The following is a 24070-nucleotide window of genomic DNA, read 5'->3' on the forward strand; positions in this document are numbered from 1 at the left end:
ATTAGTCGTCAGTCTTAAGCAAATTGATCAATCACAGTCGATTATTTTCGAAATAATCGAGTGTAATTGGTCAATTTGCTTACGACTAACGATTAATGACTCATTGTAGAATGGGTCTTAAGGCTTTCGCACATGAAATTCCATAAGCACGTAAGACATAAGCGTAAGGAAATCGACCAGTCACGGTCGAGTTTTGACCCCTTGGAGGGGCTAATACTTGACCGTGATTGGTCGATTTCCTTACGTTTACGTCTTACGTGCTTATGGAATTTCATGTGTGATGGCCATTAGTTTGATGTCGCACAAGGCGATTAGCTGCATAGTTTTGGCGCGACCCGAGATGAGCTATCACGACTACAGGCCAGCAAGCAGTCACCATTCTTCCATCGTGCTGTTAACGCAAGTACCTCGCAAGTATCCGTTCATTGTTATATACACGTGGTGGCTCATTTCGCATTGAGTCCTATATCTTATGGTCGTGGTCATTTTTCTCGGGCGGTATTGTAATTATTTGCTGCGAATTCGACTTGAGGCCATCGGAAGTTTGGTCTTACGTATCCGGCATTTGTTCCGATGTTGTTGTGTACTTGGACAATATACGGTTCTCGTCTCGGTATGTTCTAGGTCATTTATTTGTAAAACTGATATCTCGATCCTCAGACATTCCGCTCGTTCATTTCCTGACGGCGTGGTAACCATTTCATAATCCCACAATCATCTTAGGGTGCGTTCCGTTTCATGCATGATGCGCATAGAAGCATGGAAGTTCGTTCCGTTTCTCTTCATGTGCACATGCTGCATGCATGGTCCAACCTATTCTTAACTGTATTGCCTCGCTTCTTCTGATACATGAGACCGCATGGAGTGCCTCATGTACCTCGCGAGGTGAGGCACTTCATATAATTTCATGCATTTAATTAATATTAGCGCGAAATTTAATTATTATAGGTTAGGATTGATTGATTTGTCAATTAGCTTTACGTAGATTTTATTATACAGGGTGTCCCATTTTAATATCCCATCCCAAGTAACTTTTTTATTTTTGATTGTAGAAGAAAATGTTTTAGACAAAAGTTGTATGGTTTGAAGAGGGACATAAGATGGTGACAATTATTTGACTTTGGATAATTTTTTGAAGGTTACATGAAGATCATCTTCAAATTCTTAAGCGGAAACCCCTATTTTTCACTGCATATTCTTATAGCTTGCCTCGAGAGCTTTTCAAAACACTTCAATAAAGTATTTTTTCCTTGAGTGCTTTTCGAGTTATGAGGCTTGAAATAATTTCTTAATTTTACATAAACCGTAAAATATCTAGTGAAATATTCATTTTTCGATTATCTTACCTTGATACATTTATGCACAAAATAATGTGAGGAATCAATTGGTATGTAAAAAACGTTTAGTTATATTTAAGAAAAAATATGTAATTGTTAATTGCAAATTACATATTTTTTCTTAAAAACAACTGTTTTTTTTTACACCAATTAATTTCTCTTCCTTGAAACCATACAACTTTTGTCTGAAACATTTTTTTCTACAATCAAAATCAAAAAAGTTATTTGGAGTGGGACATTAAAAATATATAATGGGACAACCTGTACAGCTTGAGTAAATATTAATATATTTAATTAATTAAATATATTAATATTAATTTAATATTAGTTAATTTTTCACAAGGAATATTCTCTCCTCTTGTGTTTTTCATTATGAGAATGGCATATAAAGTTGATATATCAGTTTCTTATCACTTGAAAATTCACTTTCATCACTGCTACTTGAGAAACATGAGTCTTCTTCTTTTATTATAAAAGAAGATGAACAGATATCATCGCAATTAATTGCGATTTAATAAATTTTAAACCGTCATCCATATTGCATGAATTGCATGAAATCTGTTCCGTTACTAGAGGCGAATGATCCATACATGAAGAAATGGAACGGGCTCTGCACTGCACTTCATATACTGTACGCTAGACACTCATGCGTTTCACGCATGAAACGGAACGCACCCTTACATTATCGTATGAGTGCATTTTAATTTGATCTTTCTAAAAGAATAGTATAAGAGCATCAGAGGATAGTAATAAGAGCGTTTCGATTTACTGTGAGAGAAAAATAAGAAGAAAAAGTATAAAGATTTCTCAATTGCTGGTCAAAAATTACACCGACACAAAGTCGCGTTACTATCATGTCGATGTCGCCGAAAAAGTTATGTACCCTGGAAGATGTAGAGAAGAGAAATTTAACAATTAATAAAGAGGAGTAAGTTTGACAGTCTTGTTTTTTTTTCTTTTTTATATAAATTGTTACTCGATGATAGCAATATCAAAATAATCGCATATGGTAAGAAAATAGATGAAAACGAGAAGCTTAGGATGATATGAAATATAACTAATACAAATTAAAGTGAATGAGTAGGTAACTAAAGTTAAAGTGATCAACTATTTGCAGCGAGATGCAGGAATATGAGAACAGAATCTTGCAATGCGTTCTAGCAGAGAAGATAACTCCAATGGATCTTAAAAATTGGATGCTTTTCCATTTGTTAAAACCGGAATTTATTTCACAAATTCACATGTTTCTAGTATATGGTAAGATTTATCATTTCTTCTTCCTTCCATATTATTTTTTTTATTGCTATGTGATATTGTTACTTACGCCGTGTCATTTTGAAATAGATAGCCATGGGAGTATAATTGTGATGAAGGACAAGAATGTCTACAGCTTATATTATTCAGAGAAGAATCATTTACATACTGCTATCTACCCCAAAAAAATAAAAAAATTATGTGGAAAAAACATAAAAACCTTTGCTAACGGCAATTTTTTCTTCCTGGCACTTACAGAAGAGGGAGAGGTATACCAAACACTTCATATTCTTTGAATGTGCCTTGATAATACATTTGAGTTTCTGGAAACAAATTTTAACTTGCTTGAAAGATAAGATTTATATTAGGAAGTTTTATGTCTTCCCTAACCCTGGCGAAAATAAGAAACTTTATAAAGCATTAACAACCGTTGAGTGAGGGTTTTCTGAGAGTTTATATGCTTTTCAAACTTTGTAAGAGCACTTACATAACGCTGTTGGGTTTTGAATGCTTATCAAACGCTGCAGTGTTGCAATTTTTGTTCTACAAACTCTTTATATAATGTTACATGAAAGTTTTGCAATGCTGAGGTAACATTTTTCAGAGTACGTTCAGTAAACGTTGATACATCTTCGTGTACAGAGTTTACTCAGACTTTTCAAACGTTTACGTTTACGCTATAACGTACAAACGTCTTTTAAACGCTGCAGTGTTGCAATTTTTGTTCTACAAACTCTTTACTAATCGTTTTTAAACTCTCGACGAACTTCCACAAACGTTCATGTAAACGCCAAACAAACGTCTCATTTTTGCCAGGGAAAGCGGCGTCTACAATGAGATTTTAAGGAGACTTAAGTCTTACGCCTTAAGTCTCCTTAAAATCTCATTGTAGACGCCGCTTAAATCGTGAATATTTCTTAGGGGACAAGTGGAAATAAAAATTTTTACATGTGAAACTATAGTAGCATGATATTTTAAAAATGTATCAAAATATCAAACATGAAATAATATCATTAATCTTTTGACAAATCTGTAGATACTTTCATGTAACATTCTAAATATAAAATAAGATTCAAAAATGAGATAAAAAAATATATTGTAACTATACTATCTTTGAAAGGTTTATTACTGGCTCTCCCGAAGACGCAAAACATTCCTTAAGACACCGCATATGCCTGTCATGTTGACACCTACTCGAGTCGCCGACTTAAGAAAGAAACGTGTCGTGGACATCGCATGCGGCATGTATCATTATCTTGCTCTGACCAGCGATGAAAAAGTAAGCGAAAGATTATAAACTGTCACAATGATAACGATAATAGTCATTCTTATAAACTAAACAATTGTTTGTAATTTAGGTGTATGCTTGGGGAGAAAATAATTACAAGCGGTTTTATGAGGGAGAATTAGATTCTTTTGATAGTATGCCGAGGCGAGTGAAACATGAATTGGAGAATAAGAATGTTATCCATATCGCGTGTGGTCTACAATTCAACATAGTTGTAACTGACGAAAACAAAATATATGGTTGGGGCAATAATTTAATGGACCAGATTTCAATCGATCCGTCGCAAAAATATTACATGTACCCACGCGAAATTATCACAATCTCGGATAAAATAGGTAATTTTTTTTATGTCTGAGATTTGATCTCTAAGAGTGTTGCATTATCGAACATCCTTATGGTTTATATTATGGTTGAGATGGAAATCGATGTTTCAGTTAAGGTGACCTGCGGATTTCATCATACGTTGGCACTCACCAATAAAGGCGAGATCTATGCCTGGGGTAATAACAAGTCCGGACAAATCGGCGTTAATAAAGAAATTAAACGTTCTGGTCCAATTATGGTAACTCATGGATTATTGACAACAAACTTTTTAATAATTGCCATAATGAGTGAGACGAGAAACAAAATAATAAGGAAAGATACGATCGACAGGTGAACGTGCCCGCGATGGGAAAGGTTTTGGATATCGCTGCTCTTGGTGATTTGAGCGTTGCAGTCGGCTATGATAGGATTATCTATGTATGGGGTAATTTTTATTACGAATTTATTTTCGTCCCGTTTCCCACAAAGTTTTCGAGGATCCACGACGTGATTGCGAACAGTCAATACAGATTCTTGTCCAAGCCATTGACTGTGTTTACAAATAATTACAAGTATGTTAAAGAAGTATTGAATATATTGGAATCTGTAGGAGCAGCATTTGATAATCCGGTATGTTTTCTATTATTGTTCTGTATGTACTTTTTTGCATTATACAGCATAAAACTAAATATATATAATATATATTTTTTCATATTAGTTTTCGTTAGTATAAAAGAATATAGAGATTTATATATCAGAGATTTGTAGTTTTATAAAAAAAAATTTGGAAACTTTTCTACATAGAAAAAATAAATTGCAATCATTACTGATGGTTTTGTTGGAGACTTCTGGACTCACTTCAAACATATATTGAATTATAACATTAACAGTGAAAAATTACGTATTATTTATAATAATTTTTATATTAATCTGATATTATTAAATTATTTAATAATTTGTATTCTGCAGTTAACGAGCGATTTTACCATACAAGTTGAAGGACAACCTATTTATGTTCACAAGGCTATCCTTAAGATTCGTTGCGATTATTTCAAAAAGATGTTTCAACATGATTGGGCTGAAAATATTCAAAGGTAAATTTAAAAAAAAAACTGATATTTTTATTGAGAATTTCTCACAAGTTTAGTTATTACATAATGTCAACACATTATTTTTTGACAGTATATCGGATTCATCACCAGTGTTCACTGTATCAGATAAATTTTCTTACATCGTTTATAAAGCCTTCTTAAAATACTTATATACCGGCACAATCGATTTACCTTCGGAGAACGCGTTAGGTAATTGAAGTTGTAACGTAAACTATCACTAACTTACAATTCAAAAACTGCAATGACATTTTTTCACAGAACTTCTGGAATTGGCCGACATGTATTGTGAAACCAATCTTATAAAAGATTGCAGTCAAATAATACAACAAGACATCACTGTATTAAATGTGGCATTCTTCTACAATAAAGCGATCAAATACAATGCTAAAGTAAGTATTACAGTTCAGGGTTAATCACTATTGATGTTGGAATTCATTAATTGCAACCCTGGCAAAAATGAGACGTTTGTTTGGCGTTTACATGAACGTTTGTGGAAGTTCGTCGAGAGTTTAAAAACGATTAGTAAAGAGTTTGTAGAACAAAAATTGCAACACTGCAGCGTTTAAAAGACGTTTGTACGTTATAGCGTAATCGTAAACGTTTGAAAAGTCTGAGTAAACTCTGTACACGAAGATGTATCAACGTTTACTGAACGTACTCTGAAAAATGTTACCTCAGCATTGCAAAACTTTCATGTAACATTATACAGGGTTTAGCAAAAGTATGGAAACCCCTTAATATTTCGAAAAATACGCATTTAAAAAAAAATGTTTCATACAAAAGTTATAGGGTTTTATGTGGCGCATTACACAGCAACATTATTATGACCTCGAATAGCGTTGTCAAGGTTATGTGAAGGTCACCTCCAACTTTTTAAATGGCACACCCTATATGCTTTTGCATATTCTTGTAGCTTATCTCGAGAGCTTTCCAAAACACTATAATTAAGTTAGTTTTCATTAAGTACTTTCCGAGTTATGAGGCTTGAGATCATTTCTTAATTTTACAAAAACCATAAAATATCTTGTAAAATATTCACTTTTCGATTATCTTACCTTAATACTTTTATGTACAAAATAATAAGAGGAATCAATTGGTGTAAAGAGAAAACGGTTGTTTTTAAGAAAAAATATGTAATTTACAATTAACAATTACATATTTTTTCTTAAAAACAACTGTGTGTTTTCTTTACACTAATTGATTCCTCTCATTATTTTGTACATAAAAGTATTAAGGTAAGATAATCGAAAAATGAATATTTTACAAGATATTTTATGGTTTATGTAAAATTAAGAAATGATTTGAAGCCTCATAACTCGGAAAGTACTTAATGAAAACTAACTTAATTATAGTGTTTTGGAAAGCTCTCGAGATAAGCTACAAGAATATGCAAAAGCATATAGGGTGTCCCATTTAAAAAGTTGGAGGTGACCTTCACATAACCTTGACAACGCTATTCGAGGTCATAATAATGTTGCTGTGTAATGCGCCACATAAAACCCTATAACTTTTGTATGAAACATTTTTTTTTAAATGCGTATTTTTCGAAATATTAAGGGGTTTCCACACTTTTGCTAAACCCTGTATAAAGAGTTTGTAGAACAAAAATTGCAACACTGCAGCGTTTGATAAGCATTCAAAACCCAACAGCGTTATGTAAGTGCTCTTACAAAGTTTGAAAAGCATATAAACTCTCAGAAAACCTTCACTCAACGGTTGTTAACGCTTTATAAAGTTTCTTATTTTCGCCAGGGAATGTATTTATTTTATATCATATAAATCATATAATTATATGTATACGATATATGTATGTCATGTCGAATATCATGTGAATCTTAGGAACTCGAGGAGTTCTGCTCTCAGTTTGCTCTACGTCACATGACAGCTGACGCATTATTGCAAGATATTAAGTTAGACATGAACATGCAGGCTAAGTTTATGCAAAAAGCAGCGACACAAAGTCGCGATACTATCGTGTCGATGTCGTCGAAAAAATTCTGCTCCCTGGAAGATGTACAGAAAAGAAACTTAACAACCAATAAAGAGGAGTAAGTTTGACAGTTTTGTTTATTTCTTCTTTTTTATATATATGCTACTCAATGATAGCGATGTCGAAATAATCGCATGCCGGTGAGAAAATAGATGAAAACAAGAAGCTTGCAATGACATGAAATACAACTAATACAAATCAAAGTGAATGAGTAAGTAACTAAATTGAAAGTGATCAACTATTTGCAGCAAGATGCAGAAATATGACAAGAGAATCTTGCAATGCGTTCTAGCAGAGAAGATAATTTCAATGAATCTCAAAAATTGGGTGGTCTTCTTGCTGCTAAAGCCGGAATTTATCCTACAAATTCACATGGTTATGATATTTGGTAAGATTTACCTTTTTTTTCTCATATTGGCTTTTTTGCTAAGTAATATTGCTACTTATACCTGATGTTTTAAAACAGATGGGCGTGGTGAGAGGGCTATAATTGTGACAAAGGATAAGAATGTCTACATTTTAGAATTTAATTCAATGCTTAATGGCATACATACTGCTATCTATCTAAAAAAAATAAAAGAACTGTATGGAAAAAACATAAAAAAGTTTGTTCGCGGCGAGATTTTCATCCTGGCACTTACAGAAGAAGGAGAGGTATATCAAAGATATTATTATATTCTTTGAATGTGCCTTGATGGCATATCTGAGTGTCTGGAAATAAATTTTAACTTGCTTCAAAGATAAAATTGATATGAGGTTTTATATCCTCCCTAAATCGTGAATTTTTCTTCTTTCTTTGGCAACAAGCGGAAATGAAAATTTTTACATATATGTATGAAATCATAATGAAATATGAGTAGATAAATTAATTAGAATATATATTTAATAAATAGTGTTTTGATTATAAGTACAGATACTTGGCCATAATTTATTTCAATATGCAAATATTAAAAAAATCAAATAAAAAAATGTATTACTGTTATGCTATTTTTGAAAGGTTTATTTCTGCGATCTCGCTGGAAAGAGAAAAGACGATGAAGTATACCGGTATCCGACAATGAGTATACCTGAAGAATCCACATTTATTCAAGTCGCCGGCTTAAGCGAGAAACGTATCGTGGACATCACATGCGGCTGGTATCATTGTCTTGCTCTGACTAGTGATGGAAAGGTAAATAAAAGATTAAACTATCACAACGATAATAGTCATTCTTATAAACTAAACAATTGTTTGTAATTTAGGTGTACTCTTGGGGAGACAATGATTATTGGCAGATTATTAAGAGAAATATAACTTTTGATAGTGTACCGAGGCAGGTGAAACATGATTTGGAGAATAAAAATGTTATCCATATCGCGTGTGGTCTAAAATTCAACATAGTTATAACTGACGAAAACAAAATATATGGTTGGGGCAATAATTTTGAGGGCCGGATTTTAACCGCTCAGTCGCCAAAATATTACATGCACCCACGCAAAATTAAGAATATTTCGGATAAAATAGGTGATTTTTTTTTTATCTCTGAGATTTGATTTCTAAAAATATTGCATTGAATATCCTCATGGTTGAGATGGAAATCGATGTTTCAGTTAAGGTGACCTGCGGATTTCATCATACGTTGGCACTCACCAATAAAGGCGAGATCTATGCCTGGGGCAATAACAAGTCCGGACAAGTCGGCGTTAAGAGAAATAATGAATTGGAATGTTGTCCGATTATGGTAATACATGATTTATTGATAAAAAAACTTTTTAATAATTGTCATGATGGGAGTCAAGAAACAAAATAATAAGGAAAGACACGATCGACAGGTGAACGTGCCCGAGATGGGAAAGGTTTTGGATATCGCTGCTGTTGGTAATTTTAGCGTTGCAGTCGGCTATGATAGGATTATCTATGTATGGGGTAATTTTCGCTCCAATTCTATTTTCGTCCCGTTTCCCACAAAGTTTTCGAGGATTCACGACGCGATTGCGTACAGTGGCTGTAGATTATTGTGGGAGCCATTGACTGTGTTTACAAATAATTTTAAGCATGTTGAGGAAGAATTGAATATATTGGAATCTGTAGGAGCAGCATTCGATGATCCGGTATGTTTCCTATTATTGTTCTGTATGTACTTTTTTGCATTATACAGCATAAAACTAAATATATATAATATATATTTTTTCATATTAGTTTTGGTTAGTATAAAAGAATATAGAGATTTATATATCAGAGATTTGTAGTTTTATAAAAAAAAATTTGGAAACTTTTCTACATAGAAAAAATAAATTGCAATCATTACTGATGGTTTTGATTGAGACTTCTGGACTCACTTCAAACATATATTGAATTATAACATTAACAGTGAAAAATTACGTATTATTTATAATAATTTTTATATTAATCTAATATTATTAAATTATTTAATAATTTGTATTCGGCAGTTAACGAGCGATTTTACCATACAAGTTGAAGGACAACCTATTTATGTTCACAAGGCTATCCTTAAGATTCGTTGCGATTATTTCAAAAGGATGTTTCAACATGATTGGCCTAAGAATATTCAAAGGTAAATTTAGAAAAGAAAACTGGTATTTTTATTGAGAATTTCTCACAAGTTTAGTTATTACATAATGTCAACACATTATTTTTTGACAGTATATCGGATTCATCACCAGTGTTCACTGTATCAGATAAATTTTCTTACATCGTTTATAAAGCCTTCTTAAAATACTTATATACCGGCACAATCGATTTACCTTCGGAGAACGCGTTAGGTAATTGAAGTTGTTAACGTAAACTATCACTGACTTACAATTCAAAAACTGCAATGACACTTTTTTACAGAACTTATGGAGTTGGCCGACATTTATTGTGAAACCAATCTTATAAAGGATTGCAGTCAAATAATAGAAAAAGCCATCAGTGTGTCAAATGTAGCTTTCTTCTACAATAAAGCGATCGAATGCAATGCTAAGGTAAGTTCGGGATTAATCGCTATTAATTATGGAATTCATGAATTAGAATATATTTATTTATGTGTATATAATATATCATCGAATATCATGTGAATTTTAGGAACTTGAGGAGTTTTGTTTCCAATTCGCTTTGCGCCACATGACAGATGTAATACTATCGGAAGATTATATTAAGTTAGATATAAATATAAAGAATAATTTTATGCGCAGAGCAGCTAAAGAAAATGCTTTCAAAATGTAATTCTTTTAAAGAGCATAATTCTTTTGACATAACTTTTGAGCCAAATCGTCGATTGTTTTTTTATTTTTTTATATGCACCACACAATAAAACATATCCATCAATAATAAAGTAAACCTTATTGCAGTTACCATTCCATAGTGTAAAGCCTCCGCTACAAATGAATCTCGAATGTATCTACAATTCAGTCGTACAGTTGTATCGATGGTCGCTTGAGGTGATAATTTCGGTTGCAAAACAGTCATAGTCACAATCGTTTGAATAGGTTCAATTCCTATTCGAGCGACTGCGACTGTGCGACCGAAAATAATGTGGAAATAAGGAAATAACCATCTTGTATCTATCGATACAACTGTACGACTGAATTGTATATACACTCGAATGTCATTGTAGCGGAGGCTTAACATTACATAATATAAATATGCAATATGTAATCCCATACAGCACCGAAAGATTGCAAAAACGTTGCATAGACCTAACATTGAAACATTGTAATATTGCATAGAAGTTGCGAAATGTTTCTGCAACATTACTGCAAGCTTGCAGCAACGTTGAAATGTCCGCCCTCAGAAATATTACAATGTAAGATTGTAGTAATGTTACGGTGCAACGTATTTGCAATATTAAAACGCGTTTTGCTATTGCAAATGCAGACCGTTTTAAATTTAATAAATAACCTTTGAAAATATAAAGAAATGTTTAAGAAAGATAGGAAAAAAAACATTTATTGCCTTTGAAAAAAAATATCTATTAGTGTTTTTTATCAAATGTGTCTTATTAAATATTTATCTCAATAATTATACATACAATTATTTTACATACACTCGGTACCAGAATATTTTAATACGTGCAATAAATGAATTATTTCCCATTTACTGATTCAATGAAGAAAAATTTGTTTAATATTCTGAATCCCAACGAGGGATCTAGATTATTAAACAAATTATTTGTTTCATAATCTAGATCCCTTATTAGGATTCAGAATATTAAATAAATCAAGTCAGTTTATCAGAAATTTAACTGACACAAGACAAGAAATATAATTACTACATTAGTCCTTTGTAGGCCTTATATCCACTTTAGATGAAAATTCGAATACGAGTTAGTTAAGTTTGGTGTCGCCACATAGCGGCAAGTAAAGAAACACATGTTATACATTTTCGCTATGTTAAAATGTTGCTGCAACATTGCCAAAGTAAAATAATGTCTCTGCAATATTTCTGCAGCATTACACTGCTATGTGCAATGTTGTAATATTGCAGCAATGTTGATGCAAGCTTCTGTGCTGTATGGGATTATATCTAATAAATTTATTTAATTTTATTTTTCACGAGATATTTATATAACTCATTCAACTTTTAAATAATAAATTTGATATTATCATAAAACATTGTTTTAATATTATCGTAAGAAAGAACCATGTTGCAAAAATCCATCCATATTTTTACCTAATAAAAGGAAACGGAAAAAACGTGGATTGAATATATTTTTGTGACGCCCATAGATGATGGAAACATAGATTTGATCATGGAAAACTTTGGGAAAAATTTTGAAGATAAAGAGAAATTTTCCCAGAAATTATCAAATATGGTTTTTGTTTTTTTTTTAATGACATTTTTGAGTGGTCGGATTTAGGCCCAATTCCACAACTCTATATCAATAATTCTGATTACTGTTTTCAGTGATAATATACTGATTCATTTTTAGAGATTGTGTATGAATGCATTATTTTATTAATTCCATAAAAATACAAACGTTTAACGAATAAAAGAAAAAAATGTATTTTAAACGTATTTTAAACATTTTTTAAACGTTTTTTTTTATTAGAAAAGAAACGTATCTCTTAACGTTCTTCAAGTGGACATTTTAACCAATCAGAAACGTTTTCAAGAGTCGGTTATAAAACGTTTCGAAGAAACATTTGTGAAGCGTTTTTGAAACGAATATGTGCTGGGGCCTGCCACCCAGTAAGCAAAAAATTATTACCACAACGTTATTATAATGATATTCACTAACATAGTAATGTTGTCAAGTATGTAGTTTTTAACATTGTATGCAACATCATTATGAACAAACTTTGACACCGATTTAGAGGTTTCGGTAATGTTGAAATAACATTTTCTATGTTGTTACAAGTAATATTGCATTAATGTTGTTTTAACATTCTGATAATGTTTCTCATAAAATTAAATCAATAATAAAATAACATTAGTATCAACATCTACATAACTTAATATTAATATCAAAATAATATTAATTCTAACATTAATTTAATTGATTTTTATTATTTTATAAATATTATATATAACATGTTTTCAATAATTTTTCAATATTAATAGAATGTCTAAATATATATTGTATTTTTGTATTTCTAAATATTATTTTTATCGTTTAATAAGGAATAATAATACAAATATATATACATATAAAGTACAAGAAAATATTTTTTTATTTCTATATAATTAAATACAAAAAATGTATTATAAAATGAAGTACTTTTTCGATACCTAAAAAAATACTGAGAAACAAAAGAAAATAAAAAATATATCAAACTAAAAAAATACTCATAAGAAAAACATAAGAAAATATTAACAAAATATATAAAATCTTATAAATCAAATAAATAAAATATTATAAATCAAACTTATATATTTGCCTCATTGCACTGAAATCAAACTTATATTTATCTCATTGCACTTCTTTGTAAATATAATAATATAAAATATAATTTAAATGTTTTATATTAAATATTAAATATAAATAAATTAAATTATTAAATTATTAAATATAATTAAATGTTTTAATTTTATATTTGTATCTTATAATTATTACATTTCTTCTCACTTTTCTTTTCCTGGAAAATATAAAATTCAATTAGTGAAAAACTTATAATAATCCAATTTTAGTTTATGTAATATACATTTGTAAGAATATTTGAAGTAATTAATTAACACAGAGAAACTGTTAAGAGAAATGATAATGTCTGGATTCAACATACTTTCTTTCTTTTGCTTACGGACGTTTGCAAAACGAAACCACTCCATCACCAATTGTTCTAAATCTTTTTCCGTACTTCGGGGAAATGTTGCCTTAAACGCTTCTGGAATAAGAAAAACTTTCATGTTATATATGTAGCATAAAGCTCTATAGGCTTTTCTCAATATATTCCATCCGTTAATTATAAAAAATTTAGAAATATAAAAAACAATTACAGATTCTGATACCACAACCAATATGTATTATAAATTTATTTACTTTTTATACTTAGCATAATATGAGTATCTCCTATCTTGAAATTATTTTTCTGTCCCGTCCACGAACACATACAGGCCAAATTATCATCAAATTTTACAGCTAAAGCTCTTCTAACGAAGTCTTTTTCATTTTTCCCACCAATTTGTAATATTTTATTCACCTAAAAAATGTTTAAAATTAAAACTATGTTTATATAATTTATTGATGAACGAATTTACTTACTACTTGCATAAAAGCTTCTTGGTCATCTTTTAATATATCATCAAAATCGAGAAGATTTTGAATAGAAGTTAAGGGAAATTTTTGTTTTATTTTATCATCCTTTAGCATAGAATATTCTTTGCCATATTGTTCACTATTTATTTTAGCTAAAATCAATTTTGTGGTTTCTTTAATTTCTGAAAGTGATTGCTCTTGTAATGATTGCGTTTCCCTTATATTTTTTATTTCAGTTTCAATATTGTTCAGTATCGTTTTCAAGTCTTGTGTAAAATCTAAGTCTGTATTAGTATTTTCATTGTAGATTGTAATTGGTACATTATCAATGTTATATTCTGTTAAGATATTATCTGAAAAATATAGACATTTTTATAGAAAGATAAACATTATTTGAAAAATTAAATATATAAATGTTTCTATTAAAGATGTTTTTTTACATAAGTCGCTATTTTTATTACCATTAATATCTTGAGAATTATTTAATTTAGAATTTTCATTGTCCTTATTCGTGTGTGTTGAAACTAAAAATAAAAAATATTTATTTTAAACAGGTAAACTTTTTTTAGTATTCAACTGTGAGAGATAAAATTTTAAGTGCAATAGTTAAATTCATGGGACAATAATATAATAGTATGGCGCCCAATTCGGCCAATATGAAAAGCCTTAAATTCAACTCTTATCTGAAATAAAACATTTTCCGCAATACATATAATTTACGCTAATTATAAGAATAGAAAAAATTTTGACCGTATATCGCTTAAATGTGAAAAACTAAATTATTATTTTATGTAGATTTAATTATTTCCACGTAAAAATAGCAGCGATTTTTACTAGTTTTACAAATTTTGTTGTTTTAAATTTTGTTTTATATCCTATTTTATTTTATTTTATTTCTCATTATAAATTTTCTCTTATGAGATTTTTTTAGAAAATAAATCTAGATTAATATTATTAAATACATTTAGATTTATTATTAATAAATTATTGTATATAATAAATATTTTAAAAATTTCTATACAGGGTGACCCATTTTAACTTAGGCAGCCAAATAACTCGAAAAATAAGCAAGATAGAGAAAAATGTTTTAGACAAAAGTTGTATGGTTTCGAGGGGGCCATAAGATGGTATCATTGGTTTGACCTTGAAGAGTCATTTGAAGGTCACGTGAAGGTCACTTCAATTTTTTTAAATGGAATACCCTATATATTTTTGTACATTCTTGTAGCTTATTTCGAGAGCTTTCCAAAACACTATAATTAAGTACCTTTCCGTTAAGTACTTTTTGAGTTATGATGCTTGAAATAATTTCTTAATTTTACATAAACCGTAAAATATCTTGTAAAATATTCATTTTTCGATTATCTTACCTTAATACTTTTATGTACAAAATAATGAGAGGAATCAATTGGTGTAAAGAAAACACATAGTTGTTTTTAAGAAAAAATATGGAATTGTTAATTGCAAATTACATATTTTTTCTTCGAAACAACTATGTGTTTTCTTTACACCAATTGATTCCTCTCATTATTTTGTACATAAAACTATTAAGGTAAGGTAATCGAAAAATGAATATTTTACAAGATATTTTACGGTTTATGTAAAATTAAGAAATTATTTCAAGCCTCATAACTCAAAAAGTACTTAACGAAAATGTACTTAATTATAGTGTTTTGGAAAGCTCTCGAGATGAGCTACAAGAATGTACAAAAATATATAGGATGTTCCATTTAAAAAAATTGAAGTGACCTTCACGTGACCTTCAAATGACTCTTCAAGGTCAAACCAATGATACCATCTTATGGCCCCCTCGAAACCATACAACTTTTGTCTAAAACATTTTTCTCTATCTTGCTTATTTTTCGAGTTATTTGGCTGCCTAAGTTAAAATGGGTCACCCTGTATATTGTCTTCTTTCAAATAAAGTCAAATTCAACAGGTTTTTTTGGAAGACAAAACTTAATTCAAGATTTAATTTAATTTAAAATATATACACAATTAAGGGTTGTAAACACTCTTGAAAAAATAATCTATTTATCAACATAATTTCGATTAAAGAATATAGAAGCATATAATTTTAAAATTCGTGAAACGTTAAGATTAAATTAGTACAAGCAGTAAAACAAGTAATTCATATTTCTGAAAATGGAAATATGTTTGCACAAAAAAGACTTAAAAATTAACCTGCAATACCTGATTTATGTGATTCCTTGGATGATAACAATCTCGGAGGATTAGGAAAACTGACATAGTCGTCATATTTATTATTTTTTACTTTTCTTTTCCCCATTCTTGATTCAGCCTCCTCAGATTCCGATGTAGCTACAATCTGTTTTTCTGCCTCTAAGGCTGATTCATAAGTATCTAATAATAAAAAGGAATTATAAATTACAAAATTCATAAAATAATGTGCATATTTCGTATTAAATAATGATGCTATATACATATAAATAATTTCCATTATATACATATAGAGGTAAATATAAATTCATATGAATGCTATATGAAGTGTCATAAAAGTCAGAAACAGATTTTTTACAAGACAACTGGCAATTTTTATTAAAAAGAAAAAACTATACGTTTCGACCAACAATCGTGGTCCTCCTCAGGAATACATTAATTACACAGGCCCCCAAGAAAAAAAAAGTACCCTGTGCTGGCGATCTGACTAGGCTAGTCTTATGTATTTTGGCCCGCTGAATTCGAATCTGACGTCAAAATTGCTCCATCACGTCACAGTTTTTTTTAAATCTCAAAAATAGACGAAAATTTCGTAAAAATCGACATTCTAGGGTAATAAGACTGCGCTTCTTGAAGAAAAAATTACCAAAATCATATTTTAATGTATTTTCAGACATTATAAATCCAAATCCGACCTAGAATATAAACGTTGTGCTCAATTTTTTTTTGTGCTCATTTTTTATTTTTTTTATTTTTTCAGGTTGTAACACCTAAAATTTACTGCAAACAGATTCTATTTATCAAGATGCGAAGATATTAAGGGGATCCTGTACTGAACGGCGAACTCTTACACGAAACAGCGCCCTCATCTAAATCTCATCCCGTATCTCTTTCTATCACGTTATTTATAAAGAAGATGCACTGCTTTTTTCCACTCTATTTTACCTACACGCACACATACATACACACGAATCGCTCTACAAACTATACTTTTATATTAAACTTCTAATTTCGAAGGTTCAACAATGTTTTTTCATATAATTCGACCCAAGCAAACTTGTTTTTACGTTCATACAAACTATATAGTTTTTATATGAAGTACATATTATGATGAGTTGACAGCTCGTCTACAATTCGAGACGTCATATTGAGATAAAAATGGATAAGGAAAACTGTAATTTCATAATTATTTCTCATTTTTTTTATGAAGTCGAAGTTTGCTAGGATTATTGATGTATGTATTGCAATCGTGGATAAATATTTTCAATTCTGTCAAATTAGTGCGACGAAAGACTAGAAATACGAAAATCATAATTTTGTCGGTAATACAGACGATTACAGGATCCCCTTAAGATAGGTTTTTACCTCCAGATAGCACAATCTTTTTTTTCATGTACCTCTAGCGCTTTAAAGACATGAAAAGAGGTTTGTGACCTATATAAAGAAATTTCTGCATCTTATACGAACTCAACAGCTAGAAGCTGTAAGTTTCGAAAAAGTTTTTCTCAAAATTTGGACTTGGAGAATATAAGATTAATTCTTTCCAATATAAGATTTATGAATGAACTAAAATCAAATATGGAATACGGAAGATTGCTACTTTTTCATGACAAATGTTAATGGAATCGATGGTATGATTGGTGTGACAAATCGGATTTGGATTTATAATGCCAGAAAATACATGGAAATATGATTTCGGTAACTTTTCCCTCAAGAAGCGCAGTCTTACTACCCTAGAATGTCGATTTTTACGAAATTTTCATCTTTCTCTTTTGAGATTTAAAAAAAACTGTGACGTGATGGAGCAATTCTGACGTCAGATTCGAATTCAGCGGGCCAAAATACATAAGACTAGCCTAGTCAGATCGCCAGCACAGGGTACTTTTTTTTGTGGGCCTGTGTTATTATACAGGGTGATTCTGAATAACTTTATGTTTTTGCAAAAACATAATCTTGACCGAATTCTAAGACGATTTTTCTTTTGGCAAAATTTCGTGCAAAGCATAGTTTTTGAATTATTAAAGGAAGTAGTTAACGTATGACGGGTCGAATACAAGAGGCAGGCAAGGGTGGCGTGATTCACCGTCAGACGCGGGCGCTCACGCGGGGCGCCTTCGGCGATCAGCTGGTCGTTATACTATGCACGGACATACATGCGAATACATACATTCTCTCTCACTCTCTCTCTCTCTCTCTCTCTCTCTCTCTCTCTCTCTCTCATTCGCTCACTTACCCGTGGTTTTTTTTTTTTTTTTTTTACGAGGGGAAAATGCATTTTATGCATACTCACCGGTCGGTCCGGTGAGTTATGTGGGACTCGAGTACCAAGTCGAATTACCAACTCGGTACTCCCTACCCACTAAAAACCCCTCTCTTTTCACGAATTTCCTTTGACACACTGTCCCTCTGACTTCCCGAGATCTGCTTTCACATAACGTCAAAAAATAGTTATTATTACCTTGTTCGATGACTTTTGATGTATTGCTGTAATTGCTTGAAGGAGAAATGAATTTTCCGATAGATCGTACGTTCTCAAATTTAACGTAGATATCACGTTGCAAAAGACAAGAAATCCACACTAAATTATTAACTGAAAGTTTTTCTCCTTTCATGAACTGTATTCTTTTATAAACTTTAACGTAATCACATTTATTTACTCACTCGATGAGACGAGAAATTTACTAATGACTCTCACTAATCACTATTAATCACTCTCGAATAATAACTGTTGGCGATTAAAAATCACTCGATGAAAGAAACACGCGCGGACACGTTACTACACGACGCGACGACGCGACAATGCGACGATAATTACTCGGCGACTGCAAGCAGTTTTTTGTCATGGTAGGTTGCGGTAGGTTAAGGTACTACTGGCGCAATCGAACGCGATCATGTGTTCGATTGAAGAATGCGGTAAACATAATAAACATTTAACATATTAATATTATTATTATCATGAATGTGTGTGATATCCATACATCGTATATCTATTTAAAAATTAATTAGATTAAATAAGTGTTTTTAAAATATTTATTACTTTTACTATTATCATATAAAATATTAATATTAAATATTTATTTAACTACTTCCTTTAATAATTCAAGAACTAAGCTTCGGACGAAATTTTGCCAAAGGAAAAATCGTCTTAGAATTCGGTCAAGATTATGTTTTTGCAAAAGTATAAAGTTATTTAGAATCACCCTGTATATGTATGTATTAAAAAAATATATATATATATATATTTTTTTTAAATATAATATCTCTTAGCAAATTAGACTAAAAAAAGAAGTGATATAATCCCCAAAAACTTACCTTTTTAAAAAAAGGTAAAAAAAGGGCGCCAAGTTCATGCACTAATTGTATCCAACTGTCATATTGTCTACAAAAGTAGTGATATAAAAAAATTGCGCCAACTAAGAATAAAAATTTGTACAAGATAAATAGAAGTACAAGGAAGAAAACTTGTACAAGTTAAATAGAAACATTTTAATTGAAAACATTGTTATACAAAATAGTTGTTTTAATTTTTAAAAATAATAATATTAAAAAATTAAAAATTTATTTAAAAATTGAAAACTGAAAATTAATATAAAACAAAAAAGTAAAAAAAATTTTAATTAAAAAAACGGCGCTGCCAATAAAATTGGCATATATTCCAGTTAAATATATATTTAACAGCAGATATAATTGCTGGACATTTATTATTAACTCTCTTAAGATCTTCTGGATCTTCAATTAATAATTTAATTATTATAATTCTTATATTATTTTCACAAATTATACTTTTTACTTTAGAAATTTCTATGAGAATTATTCAAGCTTATGTTTTTTCTATTTTATCAACTTTATATAGTATGGAAATCTAAAAGATTGGAACATATTCCAATTATTAGTCTAACATTTAAATTTAATGACCTAATTTTTTTAATTAATTTATATTGATTTACATTTGAAAATTGAGACTTTTAAGCTGAACAATATATTAGTAAAATTGGCAGCGCCAAGTTTTTTTAATTAAAATTTTTTTTACTTTTTTGTTTTATATTAATTTTCAGTTTTCAATTTTTAAATAAATTTTTAATTTTTTAATATTATTATTTTTAAAAATTAAAACAACTATTTTGTATAACAATGTTTTCAATTAAAATATTTCTATTTAACTTGTACAAGTTTTCTTCCTTGTACTTATATTTATCTTGTATCTTCATCACTTTGAGAATAGAATTCTTCATTAGTTCTTAGTTTTGAATTCAATTCAGGAAAAGTCATTCTGTTCTTTTGAAATGATCCTTCAGCGTAACATTTAGTGCAACTTGCATAAGAATTAAAATTTTTTATACACAATACGAACGATTTTGCAGGAGCATCACAGAGAATTTTACTAATTCTTATTTTCACTATTTTATCATGTAAATGTAAACCTTCGTTTTGTAAAATCTTCATTTCTTCAACAAATCTTAATAGAAAGATGTTAGAGTTGTTTGGTTTAGTTTCTCCGTGATAAACACCTATTGGAAATGGTCTAAGTTTCTCCAATTCATCGATTTTTATCAAAATAGGCCAAAATTGGCTACCACTACTTTTCGTGAGAGGAAGTCCATCAATATTTACTGATATATTAACTTCATTACCTTTAAAATCGTTCTGAATTAATTTTAATAGCAATTTTGATTTTAATCCAAAGTGATAATACTTTCCAGGAGATAAATTTACTATTTTATTGTTTATATTTTTTGTTTTAAAAAGAGTCCGTGCATCTGAAAGTAATGAATTTAATTTTAAGTCTGATTTTATAATTTTTAATAAATCGCTAATAGCTGTTTGTGCGATATGATGTCCAATTGCCCAACATCTGAGATGATCTTTAAAGATCTCAAGTGATGATTCGGAAACACAAGATGCAGACAATGCATCAGATAAATTACTTAAAATTTGACTAATTTCTAATAAATTTTGAGATAAACTATTGTGTGTTGGTTGTTCTACTGAACATAAGGATGCTGATGAAACTTCTTGTATTTCTTTTCTTTGAGTGTAATTTTTACTTGGACGATTTTCTTTTGGTATATCTTCTTTAGCATTTACTTTAATATTTTGTTTTATAACTCTCTTTAAATACTTTTCGGTATGATATCTTTTATAGAACTAAAAATAAATATTTAAATTTATAAAATTTTATTTTAGCTTTTATCTGTTAATTTATAACGTAATTATTAAAAAGTTTTGACTCAGTTCGTGAAAACATTTTAATGTAGAAGTTTTTTATGTATATGTGTATATTTACCTTATGTGATGAACAACTTGGTTTATCCATTTTCGATTGATCTCTATAATCAACAAAAGACAAGTACAAATTAATAGAAAAAATCACAGACAATCATATATAATTAATATAAATATAATTATTTCGTTTTGTAAAACTAAATTTTATGACATTGTTTAGAAAAAAATGTGTAAATGTTATAGAAATCAGTATGTATATGAATATTAATGTGAGTATTGCTTTTATTATAATCTCTATCTGCTCTCTCTCTTTCTCTCTCTCTCTCTCTCTCTCTCTCTCTTTCAAACACATACACACAAACAAATTTTGAACTTATAATCATACGTGCACATGTATCCAATTTCCTTAACATTTCTATAAGTCTTATACGCAGTTTCAAAGGCAAACAGAAAAACGTTCTACAACACAGAATGTTTTCTCTGTTTGTCTTTGAAATAACTGATAACGTAGAAATGTTTTATGATTGACTAGGACAATTCTACAATAGAACTTAACACGAATAAGATGATTTTATAGAATTTTCACTGAAAAATCCGAGAACGAATATTTAGACATATCTCTAATATTGACCTAAATATTGAATTTATTATTTTAATAATCTTATAATTCTAAAAATAAAATTTATTTTTACCTATATTTATTATTACAGTTTATTTTTGTCAAACAATTTTTTGTGTATTTTTATTAAAAATTCATACAGAATAAATTATAGGATAACTTAATTCGTCTAACCTAATTATTCGTCCTTCAGTTTAATTAAAATATCGACAAATATCTTAATTTTTACTTACAAGATATTATAACACACTGGAAGAAACACTTTCCTCTTCTTTCGTGCAGCACTATAACTCGCAAAAACACTGTAACTTACTTATTATGCGAGATCGTGTAAGAGCACGTGGCACGCTGGCACCCGGCACGAGTGTTCCGAAGTCAAAGAACAAAAGAATAAATCACGCATACGCAATAGAGCGTATACGCATATATCCCACCGAATGTTGCTTCTCAGTAACGTATTAGATGTCGTCAGGCCCGTCACGAGAAAGAAATTAAGATATATTATGAAAAAAAATAGTCTAAAGATATGTATGAAATAAATAATACGACGTTTAATAACAACGCGAACGAACTCCTAACTGGATGTTATATTTTTATTTATAATAAACATATTAATAACATATAAAAAACATTTTGACTAATGTTTCTAAAATATTTTATTAATATTTTAAGAGGGATGTTATTAAATAACATTTTTAAAATATTTATAAAACATAAATTAAAATATTTTTTAAATGTTATTAATATGTTTATTAGAATATTTTAAAAATATTTATAAAACATTATATCATAATGTTTCGAAAATTTATATAAAATCAACATTTTAAAATGTTGATCAAATGTTTCTTGCTTACTGGGCATACATTGCATATTCATAAACTTTTACGTCATCATATGCATCACACAAAAGATAAGAAAGTTTCTAATGAGATTAAAGAGGTGAAAAATGATTCACAAGTACAGTGTAATAATAATTTGATGTCTTGATAATATATGTTGTGCATATAATTGAAACTAGATTTTATAGTAGTGATTAATCCAGTAATTTTTATTTTATATTTTGTACAGATTATTTTCTTCAATTTCCCTTCAAAATGAAGATGAACATTCATATCATCTTCAATTAAGATGAAAGAAGATTTAAAATCTTCTCATAATGTTGAAACAACTGAGAAAAATCCTCAGCGGAATTCGAACCCGGGACCCTTCATGCGATAGGCAAGTACCTTGCCGCCTCAGCCACACGCCGTCCCATAGAGTCGGTAGTCAATCATTCATGATAATTTTGGAAGATATGATCAAACATTTAAAAAAATGATCATAAGGTTGAAAAAAATAACTGGAGAGCACTTAAAATGGATACAAGAAAAAGCTAACGCTTATTATAACGTCACGCAATCGGGAGAAGGAGACGTGATCAAAGTAGACATATACATATATGAGATATGGTGATCAGATTCGAGCCAGGAACACTATCTTCGTAAAGCATTTGATCAACAAACATCGCGATAACATTAATGACTTTCCTCCGGATAAAATACCAAAAGAGTGAAATAGCGAAAATTGAATGTTATTAATTTACTTCTTTTAAATAAATTATATATATATTTTGAATAATTTATATACTTTGGCATACAATAAGATAAATGTACATCATGGATAAAATTATAAAATTCAGATATTTATAGTACATGTTACGACAAATATTTTGTATATTGGCTCAAATTAACTTATTGTTAGATTATTAATCAAAATATCATACAAATTTAAAATTTACTAATTTAGTACTATTGTAGTCAGTAATTTATGACACTATATATAAAGATAAATTGTGAATAAGTATAAAATTTTTTTAAATAATCGGGCAAGAATTTTTGTATTTGAATGTAAAATTTTAGAGAATAATCGAATATTCAGGTTTTTTCGATGATATTTTGATAATAAAATTGTTACATTAAAAAATAATAATTTGATGCCTTGATAATATATATTGTGCACATAATTGAAGCCAGATTTTATAGTAATTATTAATCCAGTATTTTTATTTTATATTTTGTACAGATTTTGATTAAACGGCAGGTTCAAATGA

The 24070-nt window shown here is 29.6% G+C and overlaps 2 protein-coding genes across 13 annotated transcripts; one reads left to right on the plus strand and one right to left on the minus strand.

Moving 5' to 3' along the window:
- The first annotated feature begins 265 nt into the window (after nucleotides 1-265).
- Nucleotides 266-17110, plus strand: LOC145970343 (uncharacterized). 11 transcript variants are annotated; one of them, XM_083097013.1, is made up of 22 exons: nucleotides 360-613; nucleotides 1911-2265; nucleotides 2455-2594; nucleotides 2682-2860; nucleotides 3712-3870; nucleotides 3950-4214; nucleotides 4314-4441; nucleotides 4534-4812; nucleotides 5152-5276; nucleotides 5365-5483; nucleotides 5553-5683; nucleotides 7134-7342; nucleotides 7533-7672; nucleotides 7751-7938; nucleotides 8282-8455; nucleotides 8527-8788; nucleotides 8875-9005; nucleotides 9097-9375; nucleotides 9715-9839; nucleotides 9929-10047; nucleotides 10118-10248; nucleotides 10349-11810. In XM_083097013.1, the coding sequence occupies exons 2-22, from the start codon at nucleotides 2192-2194 to the stop codon at nucleotides 10487-10489; spliced, it is 3498 nt and encodes a 1165-aa protein (XP_082953139.1). In that variant the 5' UTR covers nucleotides 360-613; nucleotides 1911-2191; the 3' UTR covers nucleotides 10490-11810. The 11 variants fall into 11 exon arrangements, with proteins under 11 accessions (XP_082953146.1, XP_082953138.1, XP_082953139.1 ...); XM_083097017.1 differs by having other exon boundaries at nucleotides 2059-2265; XM_083097016.1 differs by having other exon boundaries at nucleotides 2064-2265.
- On the minus strand, nucleotides 13286-21186 carry LOC145970405 (uncharacterized). Of its 2 annotated transcripts, XM_083097201.1 has the most exons (7): nucleotides 20561-21186; nucleotides 16152-16322; nucleotides 14420-14482; nucleotides 13965-14311; nucleotides 13743-13902; nucleotides 13486-13587; nucleotides 13286-13341 (listed from the first exon to the last, which is right to left on the minus strand). In XM_083097201.1, the coding sequence occupies exons 1-7, from the start codon at nucleotides 20580-20582 to the stop codon at nucleotides 13328-13330; spliced, it is 879 nt and encodes a 292-aa protein (XP_082953327.1). In that variant the 5' UTR covers nucleotides 20583-21186; the 3' UTR covers nucleotides 13286-13327. The 2 variants fall into 2 exon arrangements, with proteins under 2 accessions (XP_082953327.1, XP_082953328.1); XM_083097202.1 differs by lacking the exon at nucleotides 20561-21186 and having other exon boundaries at nucleotides 16152-16371.
- Between the last annotated feature and the right edge of the window lie 2884 nt (nucleotides 21187-24070).

The sequence above is a fragment of the Camponotus vicinus genome, unplaced genomic scaffold, assembly GCF_025532165.1.
Source record: "Camponotus vicinus isolate PSW18456_S1 unplaced genomic scaffold, iyCamVici1.0 SCAF_4, whole genome shotgun sequence".
Taxonomy (NCBI): Eukaryota; Metazoa; Arthropoda; class Insecta; order Hymenoptera; family Formicidae; genus Camponotus; species Camponotus vicinus.